At 45.2% G+C, this 17450-nt stretch overlaps 1 gene segment (V, D, J or C); it reads right to left on the minus strand.

The window, feature by feature from the left end:
* Nucleotides 1-6150: 6150 nt before the first annotated feature.
* On the minus strand, nt 6151-7649 carry LOC140190662 (immunoglobulin lambda variable 3-9-like). The segment is given in 2 exon segments: nt 6151-6461; nt 7541-7649. Coding segments are annotated over 2 exon segments (420 nt in total).
* Nucleotides 7650-17450: the final 9801 nt, after the last annotated feature.

Below are 17450 nucleotides of genomic sequence, written 5' to 3' on the forward strand. Positions count from 1 at the left end.
CAGCCAGAGAATGGTGGTTAGTGTTTGACACTCTGCCTGGAGGCCTGTGACTAGTGCTGTGCTGCAGGAATCGGTGCTTGATCCATTGTTGTTGGTCACTTGTATTAATGATTTAGATGACAATATGTTAAACTCGATCAGCAAATTTGCAGATGATACCAAGATTGAGGGTACAGTGAACATTATGCTGTATATATTTGCATCCAAATCATTTACAGAATAATTAAATACAATGGTCCCAACACTGACCCCTTGATAAACTAAAATTTAATAAGAAATAATAAATGCAGAGCCAATACGGCTACAAACTAAAATTCAAACTAAAAATCTAACGCTGACACTGAGCTTCAGAAGCACTAACTTAATAGTAAGTTAGTACCAGTCCTTTAAGACATCAATCTAAATTGGAATCTTCAATCTTGGAGAGTGGGCTATGGTAATCAGGGGAGTGTCGCCGTCATTGTGCTTCAGTCAGGACTCGACAAGACTGAAGGAAGTTAAATAAAACTGTAATGCATCCCTAATTGACTGTAATGTTCTCACCAGCGTGATTGCTGATGATCGCTTTCAGCTGCCCACTCCACGGCAGAGTCCATGGTTTCCACAGATCACCGCCGTCACCACCCCCGCAACCCCACCTCGCTAAGAGGCACAGCTCCAGAAGCACTAGAGACCTGTGCCCGCTGGAGGTCCTGGATGAGTGACTTGTCCAGGATGTCACGAATTGGAACCCAAGAAAGATTTTCTGGGCCCTATCTCTCCCAGTCCACCACGTACTGGACCCTGCCCCACACTGGGCGAGACGCCAGGAGGTGCTGCACGGAATAGACCAGTGACCCATCCACCAAGATGAGAGGAGGGAGAGGGTCAAACTGGAGCAAGGTGGGAGGAAGTCATCAGTGTGAGCTGCAAACATGGAATACTAGGTAAATCTTAACAGATAATTGCAGGCACAGTCTCCCTGAAGATCGATTGATAGCCTTCCCCACTGTGAATAGTCCCAGCCAGCGTGGGGCAACCTTGCAGCTCCCAACATTCAAAGGAAGATCTCTAGATATCAGCCAAGCCTTCTCCCTGGATTGAGAAGCTGCACCTCTAGGAGGAGCTGAGCACCCTGCTGGGCATATTGTTTCTGAGTCTGCAGCAGGGAAGCCCTGGCCCATCTCCATGTGTGCTTGCAGCTTTGTACCAACTGTTCAACAGCAGGAACTCCCGTGTCAATCACGGTCTGGGAAGATCAGTGCTGGAATCCATTTTGCCATTGAATGGAGGGCATGCTAGTCCAGCTTATTATGGGCAATCTCTGAGTTGGGAGCTCCACGTCATGGAGTCAAGATTGTCTCCAGCTCCTCATTCACTCTCTCAGTATGGCCATTAGATTGCAGGTAGAAAAGTGATGAGAGGGTGGCTGTGGCTCCCAAAGGAGAACAGAAAGCATTCCAGCAATGGGACAGGAAATGTGCTCCTCAATCAGGCCTGCTGTCCCGGGGGAAGCTGTGCAGCCCGAACGCAAACTTTACCAAGAAAGTGGCAGTTTCATGAGCCGATGGGAGCTTGGGGAGAGCAATGAAGTGGGCTGCTTTAGAGAGCTGGTCCACAACCACTAGGATGATAGTGTTTCCATCTGATGGACACAGACCAGTGATGAAATCCACCGAGAGGTTGGACCTGGGGCAGAGAGGCACAGGCTGTGGATAGAGGAAACCAGCAAGGAGCTGATGTGATGTCATAATCCGGTCCGTTAAGTCCACATTCCGGGTCATGGTCCGGTCCAGGGACTAAGGACTCCGGGTCTTCCGGCTGTCCCTTGTTTCGGTTTGGTTAATCATAGGCTTCTGATTCCCATCCTGACGCTTAGAATATGTATAGCCTTGGGGACGACTGTGGGCTGTTGATTTGTCTTGTCAGGATCTCTTGGGAGCAACCTGCCGGTGGAAGGCTGGAGCGGTCACTTTTCATCTTTAGGCCGCGTTGGGGAACCATCCCCTCATGGAGCCTTGCTGTCAGTAGTCGGAGATATCTTTGCGGTATGGATTCTGCTGTTTCCCGGACCAGTTGAGTGGCCGTCAGCCACTCCAAGCTAGGGAGGGATCCAGCTGTTTCCGTAGCCAGCCGAGATCGCTGACCTTAACTGCGACTCGGAGCAACCCCGAAGCAGAGATAGAACTGTCTGTCGTTCTTCGATGTGTGTGTCTCTTCCTGTCCTCGCCTCCGTGTGGTTAGTCAGGCGGTTTGGCCGTTGTCCTGCGGGAGGATCTGTCTTGTCTTGTCCTTGCTTCTGTGGGGTAACTCAGGCCATTCTGCCGTTGCCCTGCGGGGGGATCCGTCTTGTTTTGTCTTTGTCTCTGTTGGGTAAGTCAGGCCGTTCTGCCGTTACCCGATGGAGGGACCTTTCCCACCTTGGTGTGGAGATGAAATTGAGTCCCGGCTTGTCTAATTATGTTCCGGCTGTATGCCTATGTTCTGCCCAGTCTCATGTTGGTGTCTTGTTAAAGATGAGTCCCAGGGGCTTGTCTAAGGATAAGTCCGGCTCTATGTCTATGTACTGTCTAGTCTCATGTTAGTGACGTGTTAAAGATGAGTCCCGGTCTATATTGATGTACAGTTCCCAGTCTGTCTCCGAGCTCCAGCCTCCGAGTTATCAGCCACCGCATTCCAAGACCCAGCACCCAGCCTGCAGCCTCAAGACCCAAGACCCCAGCCTGCAACCTCAAGACCCAAGACCCCAGCCTGCAGCCTCAAGACCCCAGCCTGTCTCCAAGCTCAAGATTCAAGACCCCAGCCTGTCTCCAACCTCAAGTCTCAAGACTCCAGCCTGCTTCCAAGCTCAAGCCTCAAGACCCCACCCTCCTGTCTTGTAGTCATATCATGTCCTTGTCTGGTTCTGGGGCCCGAACCCGAGGCAAGACCCAAGTTTTGGGTCCTTGTCCAGTCTCTGGCTCGGATCCCAAGACAGACTTCTAGTTCATAGTTCCTTGTCCGGTTTCCCTGTTTCCTGTCCATGTCCTATCCCAGGTCCTGCATCCTAGTCCTGTCCCTAGTACTTCAGTGTCTGTGTCTTGCATTTGGGTCCGTTCCCAACGTCCCCTGTTTTGACATGTGACGTCTTGTTCTGGGCACAAATGGGACAGGCAGAGATAAAGTCGTGGACATCTTGGGACATAGACTGCCATGTAAATAATCTCTTTATGAATTCTGGGGTCTGTTGAATCCCTGGATGGTCAGCCAGATGGGCAGAGTGACCCCAGGCCAACATTTCAGAACACACAGATGCAGGCACAAACAGCTGGTTAGGAACTTCTCCATCTGGGCCTGGATCTGACTGTTCTGCAGTCCTCACCTGTTTCTATTCCCCAAATCACTGGAACAGCTATGCTTGTGCGAGGAAAAATGTGATCTAGATTGGCGTTGACCTCAGAGACATCAAACTGACAGGAGAGAGCATCGGCCTTAGTATCATCTGCCTAATCTCCCTCACAGTCTCGCTACACGCTGCATCGACTGCCCCATCCTCAGCCCCATCACTCCTGCTTCCAGTCCCCTGCTAACTTAGTTTAAACCTTCTCCAACAGCTCTAGCAAACCTACTCACAAAGATATTGATCCCCCTTGGGTTCAAGTTTATCCGATCTTTTTTGTACAAGGCATAACTTCCCTAGATGAGATCCCAATGATCCAATGATCTGAAACCCTGCCCGCTACACTAGATCCTCAGCCATTCATCCGTCCTACTTCTGTCCTAACTAGCACGCGGAACTGGGAGTAATCCAGGGATTACACATGCTCTGTGGCCTCTTCCAGCGGGGATTTTACTGTGCAAAATCTCCTCCCTGTTTTTACCTATGTCATTGGTGTCTATGTACTCCTCCGCCTTTGGCTGGTTACCCTACCTCTTCTGCAGGCGCTCTGAGACCTCCTTAAACCTTGCACCTGGGAGGCAGCACACCATTCTGCGTCTTTATCACGGCCACCAAATCTCTTGTCCAATCCCTAATTACTGAGTCTGCTATCACTATCACTCTACCTGATTGTACCCTTCCCTGCTGAGCCACAGAGCCGGCCATACTGCCACTGGCCTGGGTGCTGCTGCTGTGCACTGATAGGACATTCTTCCTCCACCCCCCCCCACTGTAGTATCCAAAGGAATATTTGATGCTGAGGGGAATAAATAGTGGAAATTATGATGTCATCCTATCCCATTTAATCGTAGCTTTCTTTCAATTGATGGCAGTTTGCAAGGTGTGTATGTTCAGGGGGCCCAGGGTGCCTTTGCACATTATTCACTGAAAGCCAAAATCCGTATGAGGGATAGGTCAAGCTATGAGGGGGGCAAATCAAGGAACTGGATATAATCTCCAGAGAAAAGGACAACGATAAGTTGGTTGAGGGAGTGATATGAGTGGTTATTTCTATATGGAATTCCTTCAAAAGGTCTGGGCCATTTTCAAGGACACATCTATGGATCTGAATAAATACACCTACACCATGTAGGTTCAATGGGCACCTACATCATGGACATTAGAAAAACAGTTGTAGACGAGTGTCTCCCCACAAACTCATTCAGAGTCTTCACCCGTCAGAAACCTTGTATGAACCATGAAAACAGCAATTTGCTGAGGGTCAGATTAGAGGCATTCAAGTCTGGTGACCAATAAAGCTACAAGAGGTCCTGGTACATTCTCTGGAAAGCCTCCTTATGGGCAAAGCCTCCTTATTTCCCAGACGAAACCTGAATCAACAAAGGATAGTCAATAGTTGTGGCAGGGCTTGAATGCTGTCACTTCTTATGAAGTAAAATCAAGTGACAAAGGTGACAACAGGGCTCACTTACAGATGAACGCAATGCAGTCTGTGCTTGCTTCGACCGTCAAAACATGGAGGAACCAAAACAAACACTCACAGTGCAGACGATCGAGTGATTTTAGTCTCTGAGGCTGATGTACGGGCAGCCTTCTGGACGATGAACCCATGAAGATCATCCAGCCCAGACATGATACCTGGCCAAAGACCAGTACTATTCAACTGGCTGGACTGTTCACTGATCTTTAACCTGTCTCTTTGGCTGATGTACTCATCTGCTTCAATCAGACTTCTCTGATTCTGGTGCCTCAGTAGAACATGGTAACCTGCCCCAATGACTAAAGTCCAGTGTCACTTACATCCACAGTGAGGAAATGTTTTAAGAAGTGATGTTTTAAGGAAAGCAACATCCGTCATCAGAAACACCACCCACCCCACCCCTCTCCACATTGCAGATCATGCTCCCCTCTCACTGCTCCCATCAGGAAGTACGTACAGGAGCCTCAGAACTACACCACCAGGTTCAGCAACAGGTATTACCCCTCCACAATCAGGCTCTTGAACCAAAGGGTATAACTTCACTTGACCCATCACTGAAATGTTCCCACAACATATGGGCTCACTGTCAAGGATATTCACTTCATTTTCTCAGTATATATTGCTTGATTATTTGTGTGTGATTGAACTATAGAGGACGCAGAGAGGATTCACAAGTATGTTTCTGGGATTGGAGGATTTGAGATACGGAGATCGGATATGTTGGGACTGTTTCCCACGGAATAAAGGAGTCTGACTGGCGATCCTGCAGAGATTTAAAACAATTCTAAGGGCCATTGAGCTGTACAGCACAGAATCAGGCCCTTCAGCGTAACTCGTCCTTACCGAACACGTTACCCACGTAAACCAGTCCCTTTTACCTGCATTTAACCGGTGTTTCTCTGAACCTTTCTTATCCATGTGGATGCCCAAATGACTTTTAAATCTCTCGATGGTTCCTGCCTCTAACTCTTCCTCTGGCAGCTTGTTGACTGTACCCACCGCACTTTCCCTGAAGAACCTACCACACAGATATCTTATAGATGTTTCCCGCTCACTTTAAATCTATCGTCTCTAGTTTGGGCTCTCGTACCCTGCGGAAATATTCTCCCCATTCACTGTTCTCGAGCGACGGGTGTAAATGAATAGACTGTCGATGAGGCTGATCAGGTAACTTTCGTGGAATTGGATAGAGTTCTTCATCCAAAGAAAGGTGATGGCATTTATGGCATAAGCTGCGAATTCGCTGAGTCGGAAATGATTCGAGTGACCCCTACGCTGAGGAAGAGTTTTTGTCAGCGGCGCCGGTTGTACTTTAACTCTGTGGGTCTATATAGGCACAGTAATAGGTGCCGGAATCCTCTTTCTCGGGACGGGCCACAGTTAGACGATTCTGCTTTGGTCCATCTTTTGTCGCTTTAGATCTGTCATCAATTCCATCCTCGCGTACGTTGCCTTCATTATTGAAATAGAGGATCAGGACCGGGCGTTGCCCATCTGGCTGCCGGTACCAATAGATATTCTCCGTGTTCGCTTTGCCCAGACCGCAGATCATGATGGCAGTTTTGCCCACATTTCTGGTGATGGACATCGGAGACTGTATCAATTGATCACCGAGACATCTGCCTGTGGAAACAGAAATCAAAGTCATAACATGTTTACAAGTCTGAAACAAACACAGAGTAAACGGATGAAAATCTATCAACTAACGGAGGAAAAGTATCACAAAAGCCACGCAACCCAGCCGCATGGTGTTTGTCGAGTTGTGACTGTATTTGACACAGATTTAGACGTGGCCTGGCTAGTTATAAATAACAGCACGCTTCACGTCCCACTTTCTCTCAACGTGTCACAGACCACGCCTTCCAACCCCATTTGAACACAACACTATTATTTCCTCTGCATAAAATGAGTTTTTGTTTGAATTGCACAGCAGTTCATTAGACGATATTTTTCGGGGTTCGAACTTGCTCCGCTTAACATGAAGAAATCCATCACGATACCAGGCCTTTCGGGGCCAACAAGCCCGGGCGATCCAATTCCATCAATGTGATCAATTAACCTAGTAACCCGCAAACAGGAGAAGTTTTGCAGATGCTGAAGGATTTCCCCTTCCTTTCTAGTCCTGAAAAAGGGTTTCGGCCCGAAACGTCGACTATTTACTGTTTTCCCTAAATGCTGCTTGGCCTGCTGAGTTCCTCCAGCATTTTGTGCCCGTTGCTCTGGGCGCCTACTAATCCTTACGTCTTTTGAACGTGGGAGGAAACCGAAGCAGCCGGAGGAAACCCACGCGGTCACAGGAAGAACGTATAAGTTCCTCTCAGGACAACGACGGAATTTAACCTGGGTCGCTGGCTCTATAATAGCGTTAAACTAACCGATCCGGACCGTTCGTCTTTTCAGTTATACGTCAACATATTTAAAATATTTATCCTCCCTTTATCGCTGTTTTGTGATGTTCCCGAAATTTCCCGCCAAACACCACAGTTGGAGCAAGTGGTTTCAGAGAGGCGGACGGGGGAGGTGGGTTGAGGTGTTGCCCGGCGACTTCAGACGTCAGGAGTAGATGGAGATAATTCTCACAGACACCCCCGGTTTCTCCATCTTGGCCTTCACCTTCTCTAATCTTTTGTCTACGGAGTCTGTGACACAGCAAGGAGAGCGATATCCTCCCCACACGCGCTCTTAAAGTACCGACCCTGGACCTGTCTCGCATCCGCCCCCGTCGCCGCGACCGTATTCCGTGTACGTTCCGTTGGGTGGGATGTTTGATGAACCGAATGCCATCTGCACCATGTCTGTGAATCTGTTCATCTTTCCCTATTAACGTGGTTTTAATTATTCCAACTGGGCAGAACCTGTCAGTAAATATTAACTCACATTGGCTTCCGCTGTGAAATTTGAAAGGACGATATCTAATTTTTTCATTTAGCGATACAGCACGAAGTAGGTCCAATCACCCCCGAGAAATCTATTACCCCTAACCAAATCACGGAACAATTCACAACCCGGAGCTGTAATAGCGTCGCACCAATCGCTACGTTACCGCGGTGCCTGGACAGTGTACGTCCTTTATCGAGGGACCCTCTTTCCTGTCGCTGTAAACGTCCAAGTGCCATAACCAACCAAGTCACAGGTAGATAGGGTCGTAAAGAGAGCTTTTGGTACATTGGCCTTTATTAATCGAAGTATTGAGTATAAGAGCTGGAATGTTATGATGAGGTTGTATAAGGCATTGGTGAGGCCGATTCTGGAGTATTGTGTTCAGTTTTGGTCACCAAATTACAGGAAGGATATAAATAAGGTTGAAAGAGTGCAGAGAAGGTTTACAAGGATGTTGCCGGGACTTGAGAAACTCAGTTACAGAGAAAGGTTGAATAGGTTAGGACTTTATTCCCTGGAGCGTAGAAGAATGAGGGGAGATTTGATAGAGGTATATAAAATTATGATGGGTATAGATACAGTGAATGCAAGCAGGCTTTTTCCACTGAGGCAAGGGGAGAAAAAAACTAGAGGACATGGGTTAAGGGTGAGGGGGGAAAAGTTTAAAGGGAACATTAGGTGGGGCTTCTTCACACAGAGAGTGGTGGGAGTATGGAATGAGCTGCCAGACGAGGTGGTAAATGCGGGTTCTTTTTTAACATTTAAGAATAAATTGGACAGATACATGGATGGGAGGTGTATGGAGGGATATGGTCCGTGTGCAGGTCAGTGGGACTAGGCAGAAAATGGTTCGGCACAGCCAAGAAGGGCCAAAAGGCCTGTTTCTGTGCTGTAGTTTCTATGGTTCTATTGTTAAGTCTTTCTCCTTAAATCAACTCATGCGTTAACAATTTCTCCTTCCGATAACTCCTTTAGCAGGTTAGGTTAATCAATTCAGACACTTCCTGTGTACATGCTCCGACTGCAATCGCTCTCCCAGCCGTTAGACGATAAGACACAGGAGCAGGATTAGGCCATTCGATCGATTGAGTCAGGTCAGCCATTTAATCATATCTGCTTCCTTTTCCCTTTCAGACCTGTTTCGTTGTCTTCTCCGAATACCCTTTGACACCATGACTAATCAAGTACCTATCAGCCTCGGCTTGAATACATCCAATAACTTGGCCTCCATGGCCGTTTGTGGCAACGAATTTCACAGATTCTCAGAAGTTCCTCCTCGTTTCTGTTCTGAAATTATGTTCTATTATGTGTCTGTGCCCTTTGGTCCTGGACTCCTCCACTACTGGAAAAATCCTCTCATCGTCCAGGACTTTACATATTCAGTAGGTTTTAAAGAGATATTCCTTAGTCTTCTAGGCTCCAGCGAGAACAGGCCTGCTACCATCAAACGTCATTATGTGATAAATCTTCCATTCTTGGAACCATTCTCTTAAACCTCCTCTGGACCCTCTCTAATGCAAGGACATTCTTTCTCGGATATGGAGGCCAAAAATCACTGAAAATACAGCAAAGTAGTCTACCAATCTCTTATAAAGAATCAGCATTACAGTTTTTTATTTATTAGATTCCTGAATGGACAATGAAACCACATGTAATTTATCAATATTTTTGTCTTGCTTGGCTCTCTTCTTCTCTACTTATTTAATAAATATCTTATTGTAATTTATAGTTTTTATTATATATTGCACTGTACTGCAGCTGCAAAATAACAAGTTCCACGACCTATGTCAGTGATATTAAACCTCTTCCCATTTTTATTCTGATTATATTCTAGATCCCTCGAAATGATTGCTGTCATTGGATTTGCCCTCTCCACTACTAACTCAAACAGCAAATTAGCCTTTTGGGAATCTTGCACCAGAACTCTCAAGTCTTCTTGCACATTCAGGTTCTGCTTTCTCCCTCTCTTCAGAGAATATTTTATGCCTTTATTCCTTCTACTAAAGTGCATGGCCATACACTTCCCTACACTGTGTTCCATCTGCCACCTTTTTGTCCATTCTCCGAATCCGTCCTAGTCCTTTTGCAGACTTCCTGCCCTCTATTTTGCTTTTATGCTATCTTTGACCTCCCTTAACTCTGTTTCTTTTTACACAGATGCCATCTGTCCATATGAGTAGTTTAAGCATTTTATGTTTTTACTTCATAGAATCATTGAGGAACAAAGCCTGGATAGAGGCCCTTCAGCCCCAATTGTCCATGCTGACCACAGCATCCTCCCTGCTAGTTCCAGCTGCTGCATTTGAGTCAGAGTCCTTCAAGCCCTTTCCTTCCATTTATCTATGCAAATACATCGTAAATATTACAAATGCACCATCTCAACCACTTCTTCATGCAGCTCACTAACCTTTGCAGAAAGAAATTACCTTTTAGGTCTCTTTTAAATCTCTTCTCTATTATCTTGTATCAGTGTCTTCTAGTTTTTTCTCTCTCCCATCCTGGGGAAAAGGCTATGACCCCTCTATACCCCTCATGATTTTATAAATTTCTACAAGTTTAAGTTCTTCTAACTTCTTTCTTTATTGTTATACAGAGAGACCAGTGGGAATAGAAGCTAGAGCAGTGGTGTGCTTCTCTTGCATAACGTGGAAGTTAGGGAGATGTCTATACCTGCGATAAGTGCATCCACATTTACAAACCGTATTAGGGAATTGGAGCTGATGCGAGATGACGTTCAGATCATTCAGAAAATTGAGGAGTTCGTAGGAGTTACAGAGAGATAGTGTTGATGGAAACAGGTAGCTGGGTGATCATGAAGAGAGGGAAGGTGTATTGGCAGACAGTGCAGAATAGCTCTGTGGCCCTTCCCCTCAACAAGTGTATCATTTTATCTAGTTTTAGGGAGATGACCTGTCACAGTGGTCACTGGTCTTGGCACTCAGTGTGTCTCTTTGGTTCAGAAGGAAGGTGGGTGGGGGAGGAAGAAGAGGCTAGTCATAGTGATGGAGGTCATTGGTTAGCACTGGCTACTGAAACAGACAGGAGGACCTGAGACAAGAAAAGACTCTTGGATGTTATATTGCTTCCCGGGTATAGAGGATCAGAGATATCTTGAATTGAGTCCATAGCCATCTTAAGGGGGGGCGGGTGAGAAGCGATAAGTCATGGTACATATTGATACCAATGATATAAGCAGGCAAAGTGACGAGGACTTGCAAGATGAGTTCAGGGAATAAAGTACGAAGTTAAAAGACAGGACCTCCAAGATGGAGATCGCACGAAGCTATGCATTGTAGTGAGGTAAAAAATAAGGATGACTGTGCAGTTTAACATGTGACTTATAAATTGACAGTCTAGTTCGGTATAATTCCTCAATATATTCACGGTATTTCTATATCAGACCAACATGTAATTGTAGTTGTCACATTATTGGCCAGATGGGCTATTTTATTGAAATGGAAAGATGCCTCTGCTCCCACTTTGAACAATGGTTCTCTCAGGCGATGTTATGTCTTAGTTTGGAGAAAATTAGAAATTGAACTTTTGATCCTCGACTTGACTTTGAGAAAGATGGGGTTCTTTTGCCCGCACTACCATTTCATCTGAGTGAATTAAGGTGGTCCCCTTCTGATTCTTGTGTAATTGGTTTTGGTTGGCGGATCGATGTTTCTCTTTTATGGAAGCTTGCATGGCGTATAGATCCGGGGTCGTGGTCCCAATGGGTTTTTTCTCGTTTTGTTTTGGTTCGTAGTGTGTTTTTTCTATTTTAGTTGGTAGGAGTTATTTTTTCCTTCTTTCTTTTTTCCAAAAATAATAGTTTTAACATTTTCACTTTTCTTATTACTATTGCTATACTGTTTAGCTTGGTTAATCAGTTATTTGATAGTTTAACTGTTATTGTATATATTGATATGTTGATTTGACTAATGTATTTTTTGATTATTTTCAAAAATATTTAATAAAAGGTTATAAAAAGAAAGAAACTTGTGACTAAGCAGGTGGTTCGTGGGAGAGGGTTTCAGAGTTTTTGGATCACTGAACTCCATTCCAGGGCTGGTTGGATCTCTGCAAATAGGACACTTTTCACCCAAACTGCAGAGGAACCAATATCCTTACAGGCAGGTTTGTTAATCCTGCTCGGAAGTGTTCAAACTAATGTGTAACAGGGATGGTATTCAGAGTGGAAGGACAGCAATGAAGTGGTTGTGGAAAAAAAGAGATGTCATGACTACGAGCAAATATTTTCTGAATGTTGCATTTGATTTCCAGCATCTGCGGCATTTATCGTTTTTAAGCAGAGATGGAAACTGCAAGATTGAGCAGGGTGGATAAATGTTCTGAGTGGCATCTATTGCAAGACAAGGACGGTTGTAGGTAAGGCTGATGCACATGGAGCATGAATCCATGTGTGGACTTACGATGTTGAAATCATTATTGAGACATGGTTACAGGAAGGCGAAGACCGAGAGCACAATGTTTTGGCATTCTGCTGATTTAGACGTGTCAGAGAAGAAGGTATTAGAGCGGGAGGGAGTACTCAAATTACTCATCAGAGATAATGTAACAGCAATGCTCAGATGACATACAGAAGGCTCATGTGCCAAGGCAATTTTCATGAATCTGTAGAATAAAAAATGGATGATCACGTTAATGGGACTTTGTAGAGTTTCTAATAGTTAGCAGGATTTGGATAAACAAATTCCTATGGTGATAGAAGACGGTTGCAAGAAATATAAGGTTGTTACAATAACACATACAGGATGCAAGAGTAACTCAGCAGGGAAGGCCGCAATTGCAGAAGGAATAAACAGTCAATGGTTTTGGCTGAGACCCTTCATCAGGTCTCATGAAGGGTCCTGATGAAGGGTCTTGGCCTGAAGCGTTGACGATTTATTACATGTTATGGGAAAACCTGACCTCATGAGGTCCCCCAGGATTTTTTATGTGTTACTCCGGATTTCCAGCATCTGCAGAATCTCTAGTGTTTAGGTTGAGATAGTGGGTGATTTTAACTTTCTTCGTATTGATTGGGACTCCCATTCTGAAAAAGAACTGGATGAGATGGAGTTTGTCAAGTGTGTTCAAGAAAGTTTCATTATCAATATGCAGAATTCTGAACTAAAGAGTGCGCAATATTAGATTTCTTTTTTGGTAATGAGACAGGGCAGGTAAGAGAAGTGAAAATAGGGAAACATTTTGGAAATAATGATCATAGTTCCTTCGACTTCAAAACAATTAGGGGGATTGGATAGGATTTGCTTTCAAATTAAGTTTATAAACTGGAGGAAGAGCAATTTTGATGGCATCAGACGGAACCTGCCAGGTGTGGATAGGGATAGGCTGTTTTCTAACAGAGACACACTGGCAGGTGGGTGGTCTTCAGCAGAATTGAGTATTGAGAGTACACAATATGTATATTTCTATTAGGATAAAAAGTAAGGTTGGCAGGTTGAGGGAACCTTATTTATCATTGGATATTGATGACCTGGTAAACAAAAAGGAAGCTCATATCAGGTATTGGCAGCTGGTGTTAAATAGGGCACTTGAGGAATTTAAGACATACAAGAGATCACAAGCGAAAGATCAGGAAGGCTGAAAAGGGATAAGTGGTTGCTCTAGCAGACAAGGTAAACCAGCGTTCTATAGGTACTGGGAGCAAGAGGATAGCAAGGGACAAAATTGGTCCCCTTGAAAATCAAGTTGGTCATATATGCATGAAGCTAAATGAGATGCGAAAAAATATTAAGCGGTTTATTTTTGTGTTTGCATTTACTCAGGTGACTGATACAGATACTATAGAATCTGGCAAAACACTAGAGGTCATGGACCATGTTCTGATTACAGAGGAGGAAGTGCTTGCTGTCTTGAGAAGAATTTAGGGTGAATAAGTCCCAAAGTCATGACGAGGTGTCCCCTCCAAACTTGTGGGACGCTAGTGCAGAAATTACAGGGGCCAAGGCAATAATATTTAAAACATCCTTACCCATGTGTGAGGTACTGGAGGACTGGAGGGTCGCTAACGTTTCAGAATGTTTCTAAGAATGAACAGGAAATTATAACCTGGTGAAACTGACATTAGTCGTGGGTAACTTTTCGGAAGTTTTTTTCATGGATAGGCTGTACATGTACCAGTGTTTCGATAGACAGGGCCTGAAAAGTGATAAGCAATATGGCTTAATGCATGATAAGTCATGTATAACTACAAACACAATTTATAGAGATTTTTTTAAGGAGGTTACCAAGAAATTTGATGAAGGAAACACAATGGTCTTCAGAAAAGCCTTTGATAAATTACTACATGGCAGACTTGTCAAGAAGATTAAGTCGCCTGGTATTCAGGATGAGGTTGTCAGTTAGGTTCAAAGTTGGTTTAGCGGAAGAAGCCAGAGAATGGTGGTTAGTGTTTGACTCTCTGCCTGGAGGCCTGTGACTAGTGCTGTGCTGCAGGAATCGGTGCTTGATCCATTGTTGTTGGTCACTTATATTAATGATTTAAATGACAATATGTTAAACTGAATCAGCAAATTTCTGGATGATATCAAGATTGAGGGTATAGTGAACATCGTGCTGTATACATTCACATCCAAATTATTTACATAATAATTAATAACAGGGTTCTCAACACTGACTCTGGGTAAACCGAAATTTAATAAGAACGGTACAAAATAAAAGGAAAATAATAAATGCGAAGCCAATAGGGCTACAAACTAAAATTGAAACTGAAAATCTAACGCTGACACTGAGCTTCAGAAGCAGTAACTTAATAGTAAGTTAGTACCACTCCTTTAAGGCGTTAATCTAAATTGGTGTCTTCTATCTTGGAAAGTGGGCTAAGGTAAGCAGGGGAGTGTCGCCGTCGTTGTGCTTCAGTTGTTACATACCTCATGGAGATCTTGTGACTTGCTTGTGAGAATGATGTCATGGTCTTTTGGAGGTCACCTGATGTAATTTTGCCGCCGATGTGAGGTCACGTGATGACATGTTCACCACGGGTATAAAAGGGAGGACGCCTGGAGACGCAGTTAGTTTTCCAGCTAGAGTGCTGGGCAGAGTCTCCGTTCCATTGCGTATCTGTTTCATGACGCAGTTTCATTTTTAAAACGGAGGTTTTACGTTCTATTGTAAGGTACAATAGTGCTGGACTGGCAGTTTACCCATTTCTGCCAGATTTATTGATGTACTTTTTAAATAGTATTGGAGAGTGAAGATGCTATGGAAGTGCAGGACCTGAAGGATTAAGAGAAGTTGGTATCGTTCGTCAGTTAACAAAGGATGGACCTTACCGAGTCTTCGTTGAAGAAGTAGCGACTTGCATCACAGATAACTCCTGCCAAAAGAGCAAGGTAGTTCATGCAGGATTTGCTCGCCAGAAGAAAGGTCAGTTGTTTTTAAGCCGTTTATTTCCTTCATCGTGAATCCTTTGGACAGAACCAGCAGGAAAGTCGTGTCTATGAAGAAATCCTTCTCCAGTGGAGTCTCTCCCAATTGAATGTATAAATCTCTTGGACTTCCGAATTCACCATCGTAAGAACTGTATTTGACTTTAACGCTTTAAGAACTGTTTTCGCATTTATCGCTTTAAGAACCAATACTGAGAGGCTGTTTGTTGAACGGCCACATAGCTGTTAACTTCCGGTTACGGTTTTCGTTTGTTTTTTATTGTTTATCAGTGTTTAATAAATGTTTGGTTGTTTTTATATAATCTGACTCAATTGATATTCATTGTTGCCGGTTACGTAACAGAGTCAAGACTCGACAAGACTGAGGGAGTGAAATTAGGGTGCAATGTGCATTCTCACGAGCGTGATTGCTGATGATCGCGTTCAGCTGCCCACTCCACGGCAGAGTCCATGGTTTTTACAGCACCCTTACCAAACCCCCGCAATCCTACCCCGCCACGAGGCACAGCTCCAGAGGCACTAGAGACCTGTGCCTGGCTGGAGGTCCTGGATGAGTGACTTGTCCAGGAAGTCACGAATTGGATCCCAAGAAATATTCTCTGGGCCCTATCTCTCCCAGTCCACTAGGTACTGGACCCTGTCCCACACTGGGCGAGGCACCAGGAGAAATAGACCAGTGACCCATCCACCAAGATGAGAGGAGGGTGAGGGTCTAACTGGAGCAAGGTGGGAGGAAGTCACCAGAGTGAGCTGCAAACATGGAATACTAGGTAAATCCTAACAGATGATTGCAGGCGCAGTCTCGAGGAAGATCGATTGATAGCCTTCCCCACTGTGAATAGTCCCAGGTAGCGTGGGGCAACCTTGCGGCTCCCAACATTCAAAGGAAGATCCTTAGGTACCAGCCAGGCCTTCTCCCTGTATTGAGAAGCCTCACCACTCGGAGGAGCTGATCACCCTGCTGGGCATATAGTTTCTGAGTGTGCAGCAGGGAAGCCCTGGCCCATCTCCATGTGTGCTTGCAGCTTTGTACCAACTGTTCAACAGCAGGAACTCCCATGTCAATCACGGTCTGGGAAGATCAGTGGCTGGACTCCATTTTGCCATTCACAGGAGGGCATGCTAGTCCAGCTTATTGTGGGCAGTCTCCGAGTTTGGAGCTCTACGTCATGGAGTCGGAAGAGAGGAGGTCGTGCAGGATTGTCTGCAGCTCTTCATTCACTCTCTCAGTCTGGCCATTAGATTGTGGGTGGAAAAGTTATGAGAGGCTGGCTGTGGCTCCCAAAGGAGAACAGAAAGCATTCCAACAATGGGACATGAACTGTGCCCCTCAGTCAGGCCTGCTGTCCTGGGGGAAGCTGTGCAGCCTGAACAAAAGCTGAACCAACAAAGTGGCAGTTTCATGAGCCGATGGGAGCTTGGGGAGAGCAAAGAAGTGGGCTGCTTTAGAGAGCTGGTCGACAACCATCAGGATGGTAGTGTTTCCATCTGACGGACACAGACCAGTAATGAAATCCACTGAGAGTTTGGACCTAGGGCAGAGAGGCACAGGCAGTGGATAGAGTGAACGAGCAAGAAGCGGATGTGATGTCTTGTTCTGGGCACAAATGGGACAGGGAGAGACAAAGTCGTGGACATCTTGGGACATAGGCAGCCATGTAACATAGAAAACATAGAAAATAGGTGCAGGAGTAGGCCATTCGGCCCTTTGAGCCTGCACCGCCATTCAGTATGATCATGGCTGATCATCCAACTCAGAACCTTGCACCAGCCCTCCCTCCATACCCCCTGATCCCTTTAGCCACAAAGGCCATATCTAACTCCCTCTTAAATATAGCCAATGAACTGGCCTCAACTGTTTCCTGTGGCAGAGAATTTCACAGATTCACCGCTCTCTGTGTGAAGAAGTTTTTCCTAATCTCGGTCCTAAAAGGCTTCCCCTTTATCCTCAAACTGTGACCCCTCGTTCTGGACTTCCCCATCATCGGGAACAATCTTCCTGCATCTAGCCTGTCCAATCCCTTTAGGATCTTATACGTTTCAATCAGATCCGCCCTCAATCTTCTAAATTCCAACGAGTATAAGCCTAGTTCATCCAGTCTTTCATCATATGAAAGTCCTGCCATCCCAGGAATCAATCTGTTGAACCTTCTTTGTACTCCCTCTATGGCAAGGATGTCTTTCCTCAGATTAGGGGACCAAAACTGCACACAATACTCCAGGTGTGGTCTCACCAAGGCCTTGTACAACTGCAGTAGTACCTCCCTGCTCCTGTACTCAAATCCTCTTGCTATAAATGCCAGCATACCATTCGCCTTTTTCACCACCTGCT

This window comes from Mobula birostris, chromosome 1, assembly GCF_030028105.1.
Source record: "Mobula birostris isolate sMobBir1 chromosome 1, sMobBir1.hap1, whole genome shotgun sequence".
In the NCBI taxonomy this organism is placed as follows: Eukaryota; Metazoa; Chordata; class Chondrichthyes; order Myliobatiformes; family Myliobatidae; genus Mobula; species Mobula birostris.